Source organism: Delphinus delphis, chromosome 2 (assembly GCF_949987515.2).
Source record: "Delphinus delphis chromosome 2, mDelDel1.2, whole genome shotgun sequence".
In the NCBI taxonomy this organism is placed as follows: Eukaryota; Metazoa; Chordata; class Mammalia; order Artiodactyla; family Delphinidae; genus Delphinus; species Delphinus delphis.
In genome coordinates, this window is record NC_082684.1 from 9787925 (window position 1) to 9807946 (window position 20022).

Here is a 20022-nt window from a genome sequence, read left to right on the forward strand (position 1 = left end):
ACAAATATTCCTGACATCTTCTTTGCAACCCTGAATCACAGAGTTACCTGCACAATTTTAAAATTTAATATAACGCTTTTTCTATTATGAAAAAGAGAAATAAAAGGAGAGTAATTATAATAAAATAATGCCTTATAATAACCTATAATGGAAAAGAATCTGAAAAAGAATATATATATATATACACATATATATGTACATATAACTGAATCACTTTGCTGTACACCTGAAACGTTGTATATCAACTATACTTCAATTTATAAAATAGATAAAATTTATTTTTAAATAAACCACTGGTGGCGCAGTGGTTAAGAATCCACCTGCCAATGCAGGGGACACGGATTTGAGCCCTGGTCCGGGAAGATCCCACATTCCGCGGAGCAACTAAGCCCCTGCACCACAACTACTGAGCCTGCGCTCTAGAGCCCGCGAGCCACAACTACTGAGCCCACGTGCTGCAACCACTGAAGCCCATGCGCCTAGAGCCCGTGCTCCACGATAAGAGAAGCCACCGCAGTGAGAAGCCCGCGCACCGCAACAAAGAGTAGCCCCCGCTCGCTGCAACTAGAGAAAGCCTGCATGCAGCAACGAAGACCCAACACAGCCAAAAATAAATAAATACATTAAAAGAGAAAAAAAAGCCTGTGTCATAAAATAACCTTTTAGAAAAATAAAATAAAATAAAATAATGCCTTTTGATGAAGTAGGTACTCCAAGAAGGCTACACCAAAGACATCGGAGGTGGTCAGACCGCACTCGCTCTACGCAACAGCTACAAATGCCTCTAGTGATGAGAGTGCTGGAGTAAGACTCTAAGCTCGGGTCACGATAAACAGCTTTTTCATCTCTGTGGACATCAGTAGGACATGAGAAGACCTTGCGAGGTGTGGGTTAGCTCTGCATTGTTGGTCTTAATCGAGGCATAAGGTCTGGATGAATGCATTTAATTCCATTTAATAAATTAAAAGCGTGTGGTCTCAAGGTTGGGGCCGGGAAAGTAGAGAAATAGGTAGGAATCACTGTGCTTGCTCTTCAGGGGCCCGCAGAGCCCACAGAAGCAGCAGACATCAGCTTTCACGCCTACATCCAAACGATGAGCTAATGGATTGTTATAATAATTAGAAGAAGTATTAGCTGAGCATCGCAAGGCTTGCAAAGTGGTGATATTCCATTTCTCTCATACTTCTTTATTGTTTAAATGCTTCTTCAAAGAAGTATTGCCCTTCTTTTATTATTTTGGTGCTCGGTGCTTTTTAAGTCTAGTAAGTTCTAGTAAGTCCTTCCCCCGTAGCCCAGGAGATCTTCCTGTCCCCCTGGGGGGCACATACCCCATCGCGTAAGGCATTGCGTCTGATGTTGGTGCACAGGGGACAGGAGGAGACGGTAGTAGTGACAGTGCAGGGAAGTCCCCAGCTTCTAGTGGCAGCCAGTGGTGTCAGCCAGTGTCTGGAATGCAGGAAGGCAGGCCCTACGGTGGCCCAGCAAAGAATCACAAGGACCTAAACTGAGAATCACAGCAAGAGAGGGGACCACAGACCCTGGGGTCTGACTGGCCTGTGGTGGGCTGAGAGGGAGGGGCTTCGAGGGTCTCAGGCTGCGTGACCAGGAGGACAGAGAATGGTTACTCTGCTGGATACAGCACCCACCTTTTGTGGAGACAGAGATGAACAAGGTCCCAGAGAGCTGAGCCATGATTGACTCACGGGAGGGGAAACAAAGCAAGACCATTTGAAACACTTTTTATCAAAGTAAATCATATACAGAAAAGTGAACATCTAATTATGCAGCTTAATGCATTTGTAAAAACAAAAAAAATCTGCGTTACCAGCACCCAGATCACAGCACAGAACAATACCTGTCCTCGTGCCCCCTCCAGTTGCTGCCTGACACCTGCAAGTAACCCTGACCTTCGACTTGGCACGGCATTGATTGGGTTTGCCTGATTTTATACGTTACTTCAAATGAAGACAGCGTATTTCATTTTGTTTCTGGCTTCTAGGTCTCCACACGATGGCTGTAAATCCATCCGTAACGTTACACTAGATTGTTGTGTAGATTGTTCATGCCGGCTGCGGCGGAGGTGACCTATTCCCTCCTGTGAATGTACCTCAATTCAGTTATCCATCTACCATTGACAGGCACTTGGGGAGTTTCCAGTCTGGGGCTCTCACCAGTAACAGCACACACGTGCCTTTTGGTGAAGATACGTTCACATCTGATGGGTTACACGCAGGAATGAAACGGTTGGGTCATAGGGGTGCCTGTGCTGGGTTTCAGTAGATACAGACCTACGGTCTTCCCAAGTGGTTGTACCAGTTTACGCCCAAACCCGTGACGGACGTGAGCTCCCATTGCCCGCACCCTCACCCAGACCTAGTACTTTCCATAAAAGTAGGACAGGCTTATTTAAACCAGCACTTTAAACCAGAGTTGGTCTTTCTGGGGTAAATTCCTTGCGCTGTGCAGAAGAGAAGACCAACCGCTCATGTTCTTGGCTGGATGGGGAGCCCTGGGGGCCATCCTCCCCTGGGGCTCCGGCAGGGCTGAGGGTCCTGCAGGGTGAGGTCTCAGCCTGGGTCCCCCGGGGCTGTGCTGCAGGACCTTGTGGACACGTGCCGGCAGAGCGTGCGGGAACATTGCACCTTCAGCCACGAGGTTTTGGAGCTGCGACAGTGGATCTCCATGCTCACGCAGAAGCTGGAGGCCCACCGCGTGGACACGGGCCCATGGGATGCCCAGTCCCGAGAGGTCGATGTCGAGGTAAGAGGCCTCTCCCCACAGAGGGATTCTGTCCCCTGCATCCCAAAAAAGCAGGTTTGGGGAGCAGAGACCCTCCCTCCTCCCCATTACCTTACTCTCTGTGTATGTGTGTGTGTGTGTCCTTCAGAAGCTGCTGGACGAATTCCCCGCGAAGGAGGCCCAGCTGCCCCTGATTGAAGCACGCGGCCGGCTGGTGATGGAGAAGTCTTCTCCGGAGGGGGCTGCTGTGGTCCAGAAGGAGCTTCAGGAGCTGGTGGAGTCTTGGGGGGCCCTGAGGCTGCTGAGGGGAAGCCTGCTGAGGTGAGAGGGCTCCCGACTCTGCGCCTGGTCTTGGACAGCCCCCTTCCCAGCCAGGGAGAGCTCAGCCGCGCTCCTAGAACAGAAGGCTGGGGTCTGGGTGCCAGGCGTGGCCCAGCTGCCTCCAGGCATCTCCAGGCAATTCTAAGTAGAGGCACTAAGAGCGAGGAAACGCCTCAGCTCGGGAATTAGCCTCCAGCCCCTCCTGGCTTGGGCCTCACCTGCATCGATGGGTATATGCACCTTGATGACAGTAACGTGAGTCTCTAGCAGGAAACTGGAGATGCAGGTGGCCTGGGGAGGTTCTGACAAACCCGAAGGACAGGCGTGGGCTTGGGAAGACCAGAAGTCGGCCCCCACTGCCTGGTGCCCTGATTCTGTTCCTTCTCCTGTGACCCGGGGAGTCCCCATCCCATCACCACGTTGACTGGGCTGGTTTGTCTTCTCAGCCTCATCAGAAACCGGCAGCTGCAGAGGATGGAAGTGGATTCGGGGAAGAAACTGATTTTCACCAACAACATCCCAAAGACTGGGTTTCTCATCACCCCCATGGATCTTATTTTCCGACACCACCGTCAGGTGAGTCCGTCTAGTGGGGCTTCCGGGGAGGGACCAGATCCCGAGTCAATTGATGGTGGGAAGCTGTCTCCAGCAAAGTCCCTTCCCTGCCTGGGGCCACATGCTCCACTCAGGACTGGACCATGTCCCATCTCAGGTGAGCCTGTCCGGTAGTGGCACAAGAGCTCCCTGTGCCACTGGACAGAGGAACTCTGAGACCCCAGACCCAGGGGTCCCCACTAGGGAAGGTCCCAGGCATCCCTCGGGCAGACAGGCCCTCACCCTCAGAAACCCCGGCTACTGCCTTTGCAGGGAGGAGTGTCGGGGTTGGAAGCTTCCTGCTGACCCCAGATGCAAACGGAAAGCACACAAGATGGGTATTTTTTGTGCCCTAAACTGTATTTTGTCAAAAGAACTAACCTACCTACATAGTATCATCCGTCCCTTCCCTTGAGTGGCTTTAAAAAACGAAACCACATTGGAAAGAAACCCATTCCTTTTTCTTCAAAGACAACACGTCCATTCAGTTGTTTTCCCATTCGTTCTTTCATTTCCCCATCCAGAAAGCACTTCTGATTGTTACTGTGTTCTGAGGACTGTGCTTGGAGCTGGGACACAGCTGTCAATAAAACAGAGACACTTCCAACCCTCAGAGAACGTAGAATCCAGCACAGAGCTTTTCAGATTGTCATGTGCCGCCAGATCGTGTTAAAAGGCAGATTCTGATTCAGCAGGTCTGGGCTGGGGCCCGTCACTCTGCATTTCTACAAGCTGCCAGGAGATGCTTAGGCTCCTGGGCCTCGGAGCACATTTTGAGGAGCAAGGAAATGGGAACCGCAAGGCAATAGAATAAGGGTTTACGGAACACGCGTTTCTCGGAGGCAGAGGGGCCAGGCGCTATGGCAGCCTGTTGCAGAGTGATGTGACCTGGGGTAGCGAAGCCCTCCTGGGAGAAAGGAAATGTCGGGGGATCCTCACGGCCGAGTGGGAGTCGAGGAGAGGAGTGGAGGGGGTGCATCCCACGCGGAGGAGGCCATGTGTGCAAAGACCGAGGGAGAGGGCACCGGCGCCAGGGGCCGAGAGCTCAGAGGATGGGGCAGGTGGCACGGTCTGCAGAGCCAGGCAGAGCTGGAATCTGAGGCTCTCAGGCCACATCAAGGAGTGTGAGAGGCCACTAAAGTGTATAAGTGAGGCTCAGCTGAGTGGCCTTGCATTTTAGATAGATCACTCTGGCCGCATAGCCTGGGGGGGACAAAAGTGGCAGAAGGTGACCACTGTTATAGACATTCTGGTAAGGGATGATGCTGGCTGTCTCCAGGAGACCAGGGAGGTGACGGTGAGGAATGTCCTTGGCCCCTAAACATGGCCACATTGAGTGGAGATGCATTCCTCATCCCCGCCCCCCACCCCCGACCCCTAGGTGTCTCTTATCACCGTTTGGGCATCCTTGGCCCCACCCCTCTGCTCAGATGGAATCCCCAGGACATGTGGCTAGTGGACTGTTTTCAAAAACGCTGATGTGTTGGTTGTGCTGTGCCTTCCCGCAGACAAATGTGCTTCAGGAGGAGAAAGACAGCTGTGAAGATTTCTCCCAGCTCCTGAGGAGCTTTGAGCACTGGTTGCAGGTGGATAATTCCAAGTTGGTTAGAATCATCGCCATGAGAACTGCCACCGCCAAGGACCTGAGGACCAGAGAAACAAAACTGCAGGTTTGTTCCCAAGGAAAGGCCCTGTTTCCGAAGGATTTGCCCCCAGAGATGTGCTTGTCGCCAGGGAGTTCTAAAAACAGGAGCACATACATAGCCCTTGAGCTGTTCTGGCTTGTGTATAAATAATAGTTTTTAAAACTTTTTTGCCTCAGGGCTTCCCTGGTAGCGCAGTAAAGAATCTGCCTGCCAATGCAGGGGACAAGGGTTCGATCCCAGGCTGCGGAACAACTAAGCCCGTGTGCCACAACTACTGAGCCTGCGCTCTAGAGCCCACAAGCCACAACTATTGAAGCCCACGCGCCTAGAGCCCGTGATCCGCAACAAGAGAAGCCACCGCAATGAGAAACCCGCGTGCAGCAATGAAGACCCAACGCAGGCAAAAAATACATAGATAAATTTGTAAAAAAAAAAAAAAAAAAAGAAGAAGAAAACTTTTTTGCTTCCAATATTTTAGAAGAACCATCCATTCGTTCGTCTCTTCATTCAGCCTACTGCTGTAGTCCCCAACTTGGAAAATATCACCACTAATCACAATTCTTTTATCGGTTAACTCTTGCTATGGAACAAGCCATTCCAACAGTTTGTAGCTTAAGAGAACAACTGTTTATTTAATTCATGATTCTGAAGTTTGGCAGTTCAGACTGACTGAGGTCAGCGGGCATCGCTTCTGATCTTGGCTGGGTGCCCATATTTGTAGACCAGCAGGGTGGCTGTCCTCTGGAGCTCGGTGGGCTATTCGAGATGAGCACGAGGTGCACCACTCATCTCTTATCCTCCTGCAGGGCAGCCTGGGCTTCCCAGAACAGAGGCAGGGTCTGAGAGGGCAAGTGGGGGCATGCAGGGCCTTTTCAGGCCTAGGCTAGAAACTGGCACATCATCGTTTCCCCTGCATTCTGTTGGACAAAGAAAGTCACGAGGCCTGTTCAGATTCAAGGGGAGAGAAGATAGACTCCACCTCTTGATGGGAAATGTTGCAAAGTCATGTTGCAAAAGGCGTGGATGTGGCAGGGGGCTGGAGGATTAATCCATCTACCACAAATCTTTCTCCTTCTCCCACATCGAATTAGTCGCCAAACCCTGCTTGATTCCACCCCCTGGGTTTTTGTCGTTTGTTTCCTCACTACCACTGTCTTAATCTAGGCATTTATCATGTTTGACCTTGACTATGACAATAGCCTCCAAGCTGGCCTCCCTCCTTCCTGTTGGGTCCGCATCTCAGTAATGGCTCATTCTGTAGCCGGAGTGACCGTTCAGAATCCTAAATATGACCTTGTCTTCCCCCAGTGAAAACATTTCAGTGTAGCGTTCAACCTCCCGAGTTTATCACGCAGGGCCTTATTCTGTGGGCTGCCTCTTAAGTGAAATCTGAATGGCTCCTCCGGACCAACCAGGTGGGACCTCCTCGGCCCTTTGGAAGGCACACGTGACCCTGTCTTTCTCCCTCTAGGAGCTGGAGGCTCGGGTACCAGAAGGTCAGCATCTCTTTGAAAACCTCCTTCGTCTCAGGCCAGCGAGGGGGTCCTCCGATAAGCTGGAGGATCTGCGCTACCAGTGGATGCTCTACAAGTCCAAACTAAAGGACTCCGGCCACCTGCGTGTACGTGCTGAGGATGCACAGGTCCCAGGCCCTGGGGAGACACAGCTGGGCCCGCATCCGCTCTGCCCCATGCCTCCACAGACCAGGCTGAGGGGACCACCCAGAGAGAGGAGACGGAGACTCATGGGTCCTAGGCGCGTGACTTGCAATGTGTCATTTGGCCCTCCTGCCACCCATGGAGGCTGGAGCTCCAATAACGACAGCTTTGCTACTTACCAACCTGAAACCGTGACGTGCATCGTCCCATTCCGTGCTTACAGCAGCCCTCTGCCGGAGTAATTGCAGCTCCAGCCTCCAGAGTGGGGCTGAGACTCTGAGAGTTAAAAAACTCACCCAAGTCCACATGGCTAGGAAGGGGCAAAGCCAGCACTAAACGCACCCTGGTGTTGGAGGCATGACAGAGGGAACGCTGGAGTGGGACCTGCGATCTAGGCCCCCTCCTCCACTAACCTGCTTTGTGACATTGAGGAAGCACCCTCCCCCTAGGCGCCCCCAGGTCTCACACAAAACAATAACAATAGCTAAACTCATAACAGTCTTTATTAAATGCTATGTCCTCATTACGGCACCGTTATTAGTCCCTGAGAACTGATAGGGAAACTGAGGCACGGAGGTTAATCCAAGGACAGGGTGGGTGGCCTCCTGGGGCCCTTTAGGCCCTCAGACCCCAGACTCCAAGCTTTGGGGCTGCAGCTTTTCTGGCCCTGAAACAGCCATGTCGGCCACTAGGTGTCACCCCAGCCCCAGCCAGGTCAGCATGCCCGTGGCCTTGGCCCAGGCCTTCCCAGACAGGATCCCCACCTGGGCCCCATGCGCGTTAAAAAGCTCATTAAATTGAATCACCTGCTGGTTCAGCCTGTCCAGATGACCACAAGTTTTAAAGAAACACTCCCCTGACAAAATGAATATTCCATTACAGGCTCTGCTGGGATTTAAGTTTCACTCACTTAACTTCGTTTTTTTTTTTTTTCCCTTTTCCTCTCCTTACCTAAAATAACAGACGCAGAATTCTCCAGGGGAGCCGACTGGATTCCAAAAGGTATGGTGTCTGCCATCTGCTCCACACAGCTAGAGGGCAGGGCGTTTGGAGGGTTGCTGGGCCTGTGATGCTGGGGCAGGACCCCTGGGCTTTCTGGAAGGTTCCATGAGGTCTGAGGGACGTTTCTGGGGAATCGGCTCTGGGCTGCACAGTGCTGGGCCCCCGGGGGTCCTTGCTGTCAGGGATGCACAGTGTTCTCAGCTGTGACAGGACACGGGAGGAGTGAGCAAGGACACTGCTGTGACAGCAGTCGTAAACTGGGACGGTCCCAGGAAACCTGGACCACTCCGGGTCACTGGACCTCGCGGCCACCTGAGTAGTAGACGGGCATCCGGGGGGGACAAAAAAGGAAGGGGTGAAGTGCTCAGAGCCCCCCCCGCGGGGCTTGCAGGCCAAAGCAACAACAGTAACAGCAGTAATCATGGTAATAATGAGGAATTAGAATTATTACTCTACATGCCACGTGTTGACCATCCAGTGTGTGCCAGGTTCTGTGCCAAATCGCGGTGAGGGCGTTTCACTTAACTGTCCCCTAGACACCCAGCAGGCATTGCTACCGCCATGTTAAGCATGAGGCAAACAAGGGAAGGCAAGATCGGAGTGACATGTCCAGTCAGGGCGCACGGCTCCTGAGTGCCCTCTGGCCTCTGCCTCCTAAGCCCACACGTAACCATCCACTCTGTGCCTTGGAGAAAGCATCCCTGGGGGCTGGAGGCTCTCCCCCCTTCTGGAAAAGTCCCGTGTATATTGGTGTCCCCAGCGCCACCTTTTCTGAGAGCACGCTTGTTGTCCTGACAAGCGTTGGCTCATGACGTGAGCCTGCAGCACGCTCTGCTCCAAAGAGCCCCGGGGCCACGAGACCTCTCGGGCCCTGCAGTCTGTGTTCCCAGGGGCTCTGTCCACCTGACTTCTTGGTCTCCAGCTGGTGTTCATGGCTCCATCTGTGGTACGGCAGGTGTCCCCGGGACTGGCTGGGGCAGTCACAAGACCAATGCTGCGCTCTGGGCCTGGCGTCCACCAGCTTTGCGGCCTCGGGCAAGTTGCTTTGACTCTTGGGGCTTACTTTCCCCATCTGTAAAATGGAACCATCAGTGCCGACTTTATTTACTTCATGAACGAATTTTGAAGATCATGTGAACTGTTGTTCGTTCTTTAGAGGAGACCGGAAGCCCTGGTTTTCCCCCCTGATTTAGAAGAACAGAGGGCAGGAAGGCAGGGTGGCGCACACAGCCCAGCCCGTGACTCCTGGTGGCACAGGGGGGCTCAGGGCCCGGCGTCCAGGCTGTCTCCAACTCCTGCTCTTCAAGCCACTCTGGTTGGGAGTCCCATCTATGTGGCTCCAGGCCAGAGTCCAGGGGCAGCCATGTCTGGGTCCTGTGGTGTTTTTGAGTAGGGGGGCGCTTGGCTGGCTGACACCAGCCCTGCAGCGCAGACTCAGGTCCCTGGCAGCCTGAAACCAGTTCATGGGGAATGTTCACCACCCTAGGTTCATTGACCGGCTCCTCATTCGTTCATTTCACAGATATGTACTGAGCACTGACTTTGTACCAAGCACTGTTTCAGGTACTGGGGATAGCTCACCAGAGCAAAGGCCTGCTCGGGGAGTGCTGGGTGGAGGGGTTCGGGAGAGAGGCTCACACCCACAACCGGTGTTGCCCGCACGATGTCGAGTCTCTGGCCAGGGACCGCCCAAGGACAGCAGGGGCTTGAGGTCTTTACAGCTACAGGGTTGATCTTATCTATGACTGTCCCATGTTGGGCACAGTTTCGTGGGATATGCAAAGCAGGCAGACTCTAAATGGCTAAAAAAAGTCTTCTTATTCAGGCTTCATTTAGAAACAAATGGATGTGTGAAAGTTTGAGTTCGGTGCTGGCTGGCTTTTGAGCTCATGGGTCTCAGCCCCCCGTGAAGAAGCAAGCAACTGGGAAGCCGATCTGCAGAGGCCATCTGGGGTTCCTTTATACGAGCTTGTTTCAGCACAGATTTCTGGGTCCCACATCCAGAGTTTCTGATGCATTAGGTCTGGGGGGGGTGCCTAGGATCTGCATGTCCATCGAGCTCCCAGATGACGCTGTTGCTGCTGGCCCGGGGACCAGACTTTGAGAACCGCTGCTGTACGCTCTGGATCTGAGTCCAGGATCCACCATCAGTGTGTGTGACCGTTGGCGAGTCACTTAACCAGGGTTTTCCAAGGAATAAAATGCGGGTCCGCTGAACTAATAGTTCTTATCGTAAACCAGCAGATTCTTAATTGCCATGTAAATGAGGACCGAGGAGGGTCTGCAGTCACTGCCTCTGCTTCCCTTCCCGATGGCAGAGGGATAGTGCCGCTTCTGGGGGGAGCAGTGGGGGGGGCTCCTCCCGCTGGTGCGGCTCTGGTGTTGTTTGGCTGGGAGGGGTGCGCACATGCGTGCGTGGGGCTCCGCACATACACACGCAGGTCTGACAGGTAGAAAATAGGTGCTGTTTTCCGAGGTTGTAATCTTGCCAACTTAAAAACATTCCATATATTAGTTTTAGTCCAAAGGGAAGGGGGGGAAAAAAAGAAAACCCTGCCCCAAAGCTGATTATTTATGAGCAGTTGGCTCTCCACACTTTTTTTCTCTCCACACACCAAGCCACTGAAAGCTCCAACTACGTCAGTGGCTTCAGCCTGCTTGTTTATATAAACAGAATAATTAAGATTTATTAAATTTGCAGCTGCCTACACACTGGCCAGCTCAGTGCCACCGGATACGTCTGCTTGAAGCAATCAGACACATGAAATGTCACTGCTTTTCGAGCTGCTGTTGGGCTGTGAGTCGACTGAATTCCTGCGCTGGTACAGGGAAGGGGTCCTACCTGAGACAGCCTGTTAGTTGAGGAGCAGATTTGTCAATGCTTGCCTTTGCCGGCGTGCACTAGGCGGGGCCACATGCCCGTGTGCAGGCATGGAGAGCAGATTCCTCCCGGGCGTCCCATGCTGTGGCCTCTGGGTGACGGGTCCAGATGGTGAGAGGCTCGAGAGTGGCATTTTATTCACAGGTTTTAGACTCATAATTATTCACATTTTCACCTCTCGGGAATGGGGTGTCCTATTACAATCTAGTTTTTCCAGCGAAGACTGGGGCTTACTTTTTTCTGCCACCCGGGACACTTTCCACCTGAGATTTCTTTAAATTAAAATCTCTCCTTGGAGGTTGAGTTTTGTTTTCCATTGGACCACACTGATTGTGTCAATTTAGATGACCCACCTCTGGGAGCTCTGGACTGAGGTTCAAATTCTCAGGGTAGACTTTATTTCCTGCCCGCACGCAGTGCCACCTGGGATTTCCTTGCTTCCCCTTTCGGTGGGGCGCGATTAACCCTCGGTTCCCCCTGACCCTGAACGCATAGCCCCGTGTGGCCCCGGCATTAGGTGGGATCTCCAATCAGACGCTCCATCTTGGTTGTTGGGTCTCTTTCTTTCTTAGCGGTGTGTAAAATAGTGCTGCACCTTACATTCAGCGTGGTAGAGCAGAAGAAATATTGTAAGACCAAATCTCAGAACTCACTAAATCTCTTAGTGAGTTTTCCACGTGAGGCAATAACTTTCTCTCACAATATCTATGCTTTTTTTTCTCTTCATTTGTTAGTTCACTTTATTATTCATTCAATAGCTATGGTTTTAAAAAATCATCACTATTAACCGGAGTTCATAGTTAATGTTAGGGTTCACCTTTTATGTTGCACATTCTATGGGCTTTGACAAATGTCTGATGACGTTGCAGTGTCGCACAGAATGGTGTCACTGCCTCAACCTTCTCCCAGCTGTTCCTCTTTATCCCTCTCCCCTCCCCCAGAGCCCCAGCAACCACTGATTTTCTTCCTTCTTTCACTTAGCAACGTGCACTTAAGTTTCCTCCATGCCTTTTTGTGGCTGATATTTCATTTCCTTTTACACAGAATAACATTCCACTGTAGGCATGTACCATTTACAGTCTTTTATAGCCTTTTCCGCAGTCCAGGATCCAACCTAGGATCACACGTTACATTCAGTCATCCCACCTCTTTAGTCTCCTCTAAGCTGGGACCAGTCCTCAGTTTTTCTTGACCTTGACCTTCTTGAGGGCCAGATATTCTGTAGAATGTCCCTCACTTTGGGTTTCCCCGGTGTTTCCCTGCTCTGCATTTCTGGAAGGCATATCCCAGAAGTGATGCTGTGTTCTCAGTGCGTCTTATTGGGGACATGTGATATCGACACACCCCCATATTGGTGATGCTGATTCTGATCACGTGATGAAGGTGATGACTGCCAAGTTTCTCGCCTGTGAAACTGCTCTCATTTCTTTTATAATTAATAAGAACTAACTGCTCAGAGACCCTAGAAATACAGCGCCTCTTTCTTACATGGCCACATCCACCGGGTTCTCTGGGGCCTCTTTCCCTCTCACGACTCACTCTCTCCGCAGCAGTTCCTTCCTGCCGTGGCTTTGTTCCCCAACTCTAGGCCTCTCTCTCTCTCTGGTCCACCTCTGGTCTGGGTCTCCTTCTAGCTTCAGTGCCAAGGCCCAAGCTAGATGTGGGATGTTTACCCGGGAGACTCCTCGACTCAGCGTGTCTGAAGCTGACCTCACCGTATTCCCTGTGTCCAGCCAAACCCCGTTCCCCATGTCAGCAAAGCATCCTCACTACCCAGTCTCCCCAGCTGGATGCCTCTGGGTCACCCTAGACCCTCCCTGACCTGGGTTCTGTCCTAGACTCAAAAGAGCCTGGTCATGGATGGATCTCAGATGAGGAAAGATGAGGGAAGGAAGGGAAGGGAAGGGGGCCTTGTGTCCATACTTCTGCTGCTGAATGGGGCTCTGTCCTCTCTTGAGTAATAATAAGGTCACTCCTCAGTCCGATCATTTCATCCAGAGGTTCTTCCCATCAATCACCAAACCACCTCCAAAAAGCCAGCTCAGACCGTCTCATCTTCATCCTCCCCCAAACCAAGCCAGGGGGCTGGAAAAACACAGTTCTGTTGCCTGACCATCGCATGCAGGGCTGGCCCAGTAGGAGATAACATTAACCCCACCCCACCCCAGCTTCTGCCCTACTGTGCCTGGGTGGGAGCTCTCCGCCGCCTCTGAGCATCCTGGGGAGTGAGTTTGGGCACCAAGAACTTGGTGACGAAGATATCCAAGGTGCTGTGGGCAGGACCCAGCCCAAGATCTGTGATGTCCTGAGACTCCCTGTACCAGTCAAGGAGACGCAGCCCCCTGCTGGGGGTTCTCGAGGAATGCCAGTGGGAGCAAGCCAGCCAGCATGTGGCTTGGCGTCTGTCAGAGGGAGCTTCAGGGACTGAACTCATTGCCAAGTGAGAGTCTAGTGAGGGGCATTGGTGCCGGTCCATCTTGAATAGCCAGAGAAAAGCTGGCCCCTGCCCATCACCTTGAGCTCTTGGCGCTGGCCTGGAAGCGTCTTTGTGCTGGAGAATGAGACCGATCTAGATCCTGGGAAAGACCCTGCAAGCCCGAGTGGTGTTGCCGTGGGACTCCCATACCCAGGGCCCTGGGTCAGGGTGGGACCAGCTTCAACAGAGGCCCAGGGGGACTTTTGTCATTGTTGCTGCTGCTGCTTATGAGAAATGCCGCATGGGATGGTGGGAAGAGCCTGGCTGTGGAGCCATGCTGGCAATCTGAGCCTGTCCGTGTGACCTTGGGCTGGTTATTTCCTGCGGGCTCAGTTTCTTCCTCTGAGAAATGGGTACAGGGTACCTCCCAGAGCTGGGCAGGAGCTCAGGAAGCCCGTGAGTGAGGAGACGAGCTGAGCGCGGGGCTGGGGTGTGCTCAGTGTTGTTCATTCACGTGTGGAGCCCAGATGCTCTGGGGGAGCCATCAGGACAGCGTGGACAGTTCACTGACAGGTCAGTGAGTGTCTGTGTGGTCACACCACAGGCACCGAGGGAGGAGCAGATGGCCAGATGCACAGGAAGGGAAAGAGCCTCTTATTCATTGTTTCGTTCATTCAGTAGGTATTTACTGCACATTGCTGAGGATACAGCGATGAACCAAACTACTGTAGACCCTGCCTCCAAGGAGCCAAGGGGAACACAGACTTTAAGTGGTAACCCAGAGGAAAGGCATTGGTGCCGTGAGAACGTGGAATGGGCCTTTTTTTGGTTTAGAGGCAGGGAAGGTTCCCCTGAGGAAGCGACTCACAAGTTGAGATTAGAATGATCGGTAGGAGCTAACCAGGTGCATTGGAGAAAGGGGGGAAATGGGTCTTCCAGCAGAAGGGATAACCTGTGCAAAGGCCCTGTGGCAGGAGGATCTGAGGGCCTTTAAGGGGCCAAGAGATGGCGTTTGGGGAGAGCAGTGTCTTCCTTTCTGATGGGGCTGAGGAGGTTGATAGTGTCTGATTCTTGGCACCCCGGGTGCAGGAGGAAGCTTAGGGGTCTAGTAGAAGCTGCCCATCTGCCCTGGGCAGTTGGAGGAGTAAAGGAATGAGTATTTGCCAAGGACCATTGGCATGTTGGCTCATCATTTGCATGTTGAGCGTAAGCTACATTGCTCTATTTATCATTATGACTCTGGCAGGCAGGTGTCAGTCTCCCTTTGCCTTGACAGATGGAGGCACTGAGGCTCAGAGAGGCTGAATGACCTGTCCTAGGTCACACAGCTGGGAAGTGACAGGGCCAGGGTTAGACCCAGGACTCCAAGCCTTTTCTTTCCCCCACATCCTTTTTCTTCAATGGCAGAAGATTAAATCACATTTACTGTGATAAACTCATCTTGCCTGAACTCCTCAAAACTGCAGAGTCTCAGGTTCGTGGGAGATATTGGAGGACTCAAGCATTTCATCACCCTCCACAGCATCACCTGTTTCCTCCCCACCACCATGTGCTATCAACGCTCTGCTTCCACACCCTAAGGAATGGGGAGCTTATCACTTCCCGAGGAAGCCCCTTCTCTCTTTGGATAGCTCTAACAGGGCAGGACACACGTAGTACTTTCTATGGGGAAACTGAGGCACAGAGAAGCTCCCAGATCTGGGAAGAGCTGAGATTGTCAATTTCTTTGTTGGCTTCTTAGACAGTAGTTCATGCCTATTTGTGTGTGTGTGTGTGTGCGTGCACACATTTGTTTTCTAAGCATTTGAGAATCATATTAAAGTGTGTCTTCTATTTTAAAGGGCATTTTAGAATTCAGGTCCCTCAAAACGAAGACGTGAGCTCTGTGTGAATAGACATGGGGCAGGCAGCAGGACTCCTTGAAAAAGATCACCCCTTGTCAACACTTGTAAATGCAAACATGCTTTGGACCTTCAGAGTTGTTTTCTCCAGCGGATCGTGGCCAAGGCACAGCTCCTGACTTAAATAAGCAAAGTGTTAGCTCTGAGAAAGGAGAAGCAAACAGGACCCTTAGACACAGATCTCCACTTGGGAGACCACTAATCACAGGTTTTCAGTTGTGGTGTGAACCCAGGCTAGCGGGGGGGCCTACATGTTGCCTCACCCTCTTTCCCTCTCCTGGGTGGGTCAGAGATTTGGAATCGGGCAAAGTCAACATGAAGTGTCAAAAGTTAGAGCCCCCAGAGACTGAGGCATTGCTACACGAGTCGAGTAGGTGGGTAAGAGCACGTGGCAGCCAGGTCTGACCCAGCCTGGCAGCTGTGGGAAGATCCTGTCTCCTCTGTGGACATCGTTCAGCTATTTAAATGACTTATCTCACACACACACACACACACACACACACACTCTCTCTCTCTCTCTCTCTCTCTCTCTCTCTCTCTCTCTCTCTCTCTCTCTCCTGAAGTCACTGCTGAGATAAATGCAGCCAGCAGTGCTTCTCCACTGTGTGGGTTATAAGAAATCTGTTTCTACAAAATCAGTGTCTAGGGCCTTTGGAGTGAGAACACCTGAAGTTGGAGGCATAGGGTCAAGTGTTATCAAGCTGGAGGAGATAGTTGGGGCAGGAGAGTGGGTGAGATGACTCAGGTATGAGAGGTAGAGAGAGAGAAGTGCTCAGGTCAGAACCTCGCAGAAACACCTGCGTAGTTCCTCTCAGCGTCATCCCCGCCACCATCAGCATCACTATCATCATGCCCATCCTCCCCAGCATCATTATCACTATCATTATCATCACTTGACTTGGTACCCTGGAAAGTGAACCTTTGGTTCTTCAGGGAGCCAGTAGGTATATTCTATAATAATAGTACTAGTAAAAACAATAATAATAAAATAATAATAGTACTAGTAATAAGAGCATATATACTTTTTTTAAAATTTATTTATTTATTTTGGCTGTACCAGCTCTTAGTTGCGGCACGCGGGATCTTCGTCGCGGCATGCGGGCTTCTTAGTTGTGGCATGTGGACTCTTAGATGTGGCATGTGGACTTCTTAGTTGCGGCACGCATGCGGAATCTAGTTCCCGGACCAGGGATCAAACCCAGGCCCCCTGCCTTGGGAGCGTGGAATCTTACCCACTGGAACACCAGGGAAGTCCCAAGAGCATATATACTTTTTAATTGGTGTATAAATGTACTTTGCTTTGAGTCCTCACCACAACCTGGAGAATGGGGGTAGGTGTTTTATCCCCATTTTGCAGAGAAGGAAACTGAGGCTTAGAGAAGGTATTGACATAGCTAGTGTGTGACAGAGTCTTCACTGGAGCCCAGTCGGCCAAGCTCCTGAGAACTGGGCCCCTGCCCTGCACCGTGCTGTATCTTGAGTGTGGGGCCTCCGCTTTACGGGGTGGCCAGCTCTTGGCTCTGCACTCCCGTGAAGTTGCAACCCAGCCAGTCCCTCTAGAATTTAGGAAATGTCCTGTGGCTGCTTTCATGGACGTCGCAGCAAAGAAACCCATTAGACGTTTGGATTTGTGAGATTGGCATTCAGGTGATATTGAGGGTGTTGATGATGAACAAGGAGAGGGAGGAAACGAAGAAGAAAGAGGAAGAGGAGGAGATGAAGAAATTGAGATTATGGTGGTGACGGTGGTGACCATGATTTAGATGGTGATAGTTTTTGTTTTCTTTTATTGTTATTTTTTCAAACCCTGTGTCAAGGGCTGATGTTCAGTAGGTTGCAGTAAGGGAGCTGATCTGCTACTTATGAAACGCTGACCCAGAAGTAGGTCATCTTCAAACGGTTTACATTCCCCATGAATGTGTCTTGTCATGTGTCTTGTAATGGGTGAGGGCGCAGCACCCTTTCCACCAGCACCCCTGTTTCCTGGGAAGAGGGGGGCTCCACACTGGGGCACGTGGCGGGGACAGAAGGGAACTGGCCAACTGGGGCCCTGCAGTGCTGCTGTATGGTTCTGCCTGTGCGGGATTCTGACTTAGAGGTCTTTAGTCATAATCCCACAGATGGTAGCTTCACCACATGGGCCAAACACATGCACCAAAGATGGTGATCGTAGTAGTGATGCGTAATAATAATGGCAGCAGCTTTGAGTACCAACTCTGCCAGGCTCTGTCTCATTGAATCCTCACAACAACTCTGTCAGGTAGGTGCCATGATTCCCCCTATTTATAGATGGAAATCTGAAGTTTAGCGAGATTGAGTGACCTTCTTAAGATTCACACCCGGGACTCTTATAACCTGGCAAAGATTTATGTAATCATGGACAAAGCCTGTAACTTTTTTATCCTCTTCCTTTCTGAGTGGTTTGAGAAAACTAGAGATCTTTGTTTCCGGCAGAACTGACATTAGTCCCACTTCACAGATGGGAAAACAGAGGCCCATGCGGTTGGAGAGTCCGCCCAGAGCCACTGCTGCTCCTGGGTCATCCCAGCCCTCTCTTCCCGAGCCCACGCTCATCCGGAGCCCACTCACATCTCCTGCTTTGGTTCTGCAGACCCAGCGGTGGCGAGGGCTCGGCTCCCTCTGCCGGAAGGTGTGCTGCGTGGCGCTCCCCCTGCAGCTGCTGCTGCTGCTCTTCCTGCTGCTGCTCTTCCTGCTTCCCGTCAGGGAGGCGGACCGCAGCTGCACGCTGGCCAACAACTTTGCCCGCTCCTTCACCCTCACACTCCGCTACGACGGCCCCCCGCCCACCTAGCCCCCTGGCGGCGCTCCGGGGACTTTCTTCTCCAAACTTCCATGTGCCCCAGCCTCCTCCAGAAGATGCTGGGGAAACTGGAAACAGGGGCAGGCCAGAGCCTGCCGGGCTGCATCCATGTAAATACTGTATTGATGTTCCCAGAGCAAAAGTACTTTTTATACAGTGTTGTCTTCGTCTATTTATACTAAACATGTTCTGTGTGGGACTAGGGAATAATGCATAGCATTTTTATATGCTCTCTATGTAAATGCTCAGTATGTATGATTTCATATATGACCTCTATTTGTCTTTGGGAAAATTCCCAGCAGTGTTTTTGTCCAGTGGGATCTTGTGGCATTTTGGCCTTGGTCTGCAGTCAGCCCTGGAGAGCAGGAACAATAACAGGTCGCTTTTATGACCACCTCCTATCCAGAAGCCAAGCCCTACCCCCAGATGTTCATGAAGAGGACTCTGAGCTGTCAGCATAGAAGAACAACCCTGGCCCTCATTCAGAGCCCAGTGACTCTTAACTCTAGGTACAGTGAGAACAACCATGCTTGTCTATGTTTTAGAATGACAGCAGATTAGATGCTGTGGATTAGAAGCAGAAAGGGTGCCGATCCCAGGCAGGCTCAATGGCAGCAATGAAAAGTGGCAAGTGATAGAGTGAAATTAAGGGAGGAAAAGAAGAACTCCGAAGAGCAGACCCAGAACTAAGAAAGCACAGCAGAGGGCTTCCCTGGTGGCGCGGTGGTTGGGAGTCCGCCTGCCGATGCAGGGGACGCGGGTTCGTGCCCCGGTCCGGGAAGATCCCACATGCCGCAGAGCGTGAGCCATAGCCGCTGAGCCTGCGTGTCCGGAGCCTGTGCTCTGCAACGGGAGAGGCCACAGCAGTGAGAGGCCCGCGTACCGCAAAAAAAAAAAAAAAAAAAAGAAAGAAAAAGAAAGCACAGCAGAATGGGGACCTCAAGGAGCCCGAACAGCCCAGACCAGTGATGAAGGTTCATGGTCAGGACAGTGCGTCTTCAGGGAATGGTTAGATCATGCCACGTGTTCTCTGCTCTGTTCAGGGAGAAAATGAAGGAGAGGAAGCTTATTGTTAAGCTTTCCACGCAGAATGATGAGCACACTCTGTGTGTAGCACCCACCTGACAGTGCCAGGGAAGACGTGTTACCTCCGTTGCTCTTAAGCTGGGTTTTTCATCATCTATGACTCAGGCTGAAGGGACAGAGGGGAGCATCTGCCACGCCAGGGTCCAGAGATCAAGGGTCCAAGGTAGAGAGTGGAGGTCCGCCGTGGAGCTCAGCCTGTCTGAAGGGCTCTCCCTCCTCCTCCCAGAAGGGACTTTGGAGAGAGGTGGGTCCTGTGTCCCACACATGTGCCCCCAAGGGACCCAGGGGCCAGGCGCCCCACCAGGCCCCCTCTGCAGGGGCTTGGCAGTCGGGCCCATGAACCACCTGGGGCCTGAGGCTGGAAATACATCCCTTCCTCCCCGAGGAATTCTGGAATGGTTCCTAAGCGCTTCATAACTGGATCATATTTTCCCTAAATCAACACAAAATTTTCCTTTTTAAAAAATGCTTAGTTCCCACTCTTTACAAATTGATTTTGTCTGTTCAGCTATGCATAGGAGACCAAGAAGGGATTCCTCAGGCCTTTGAAATCACAGTGTTATAGACCAAGAAAGACCTTTAAACAGAGGGGAAACCGAAGACCCAAGAGGGTCCAGACCCCCAGCACGTGCCGCTGCCCCCTGCTCTCTGGAGCACACGGACCCGTCCTTTCCAGCGCAAGTCCAGCCTCAGCACAGCTCTCAGCGCAGGGACCCCGGCGTCCCCGTAACTAGAAAGAGCTGGACATCCACAGGGCAGGAAAACAGCGTCACCGAGAAGGGCTCTCAGCACTGACTCAGAAAGCACACTTTTCTCCAGATATTTAGAAACCAAGCCACAAAGCCGTTCTCCACAGGCGATCGCTTTACTGGAAAATCAGGGGCTGTGTGAACCAAGACCTCAGGCCCAGGCAGCTGAGCCCAGATGCCCACTGGGTTGCATTGGTCCAGCCCAAGA

At 51.9% G+C, this 20022-nt stretch overlaps 1 protein-coding gene across 4 annotated transcripts in view; it reads left to right on the forward strand.

The window, feature by feature from the left end:
- Nucleotides 1–19991, forward strand: part of SYNE3 (spectrin repeat containing nuclear envelope family member 3) — a 90491-nt gene extending 70500 nt beyond the window's left edge. For 3 of the 4 annotated variants that reach the window (XM_060003967.1, XM_060003966.1, XM_060003968.1), the window contains exons 12-18: nt 2599–2760; nt 2888–3060; nt 3507–3636; nt 5163–5324; nt 6772–6921; nt 7922–7960; nt 17770–19991. In XM_060003967.1, coding sequence (XP_059859950.1) covers nt 2599–2760; nt 2888–3060; nt 3507–3636; nt 5163–5324; nt 6772–6921; nt 7922–7960; nt 17770–17970 — 1017 coding nt within the window. In that variant the 3' untranslated portion in view covers nt 17971–19991. Of the gene's footprint in view, nt 1–332; nt 1020–2598; nt 2761–2887; nt 3061–3506; nt 3637–5162; nt 5325–6771; nt 6922–7921; nt 7961–17769 lie in introns of those variants that run through there. The other variant, XM_060003969.1, reaches the window with a different exon arrangement.
- The last annotated feature ends 31 nt before the right edge of the window (nt 19992–20022 follow it).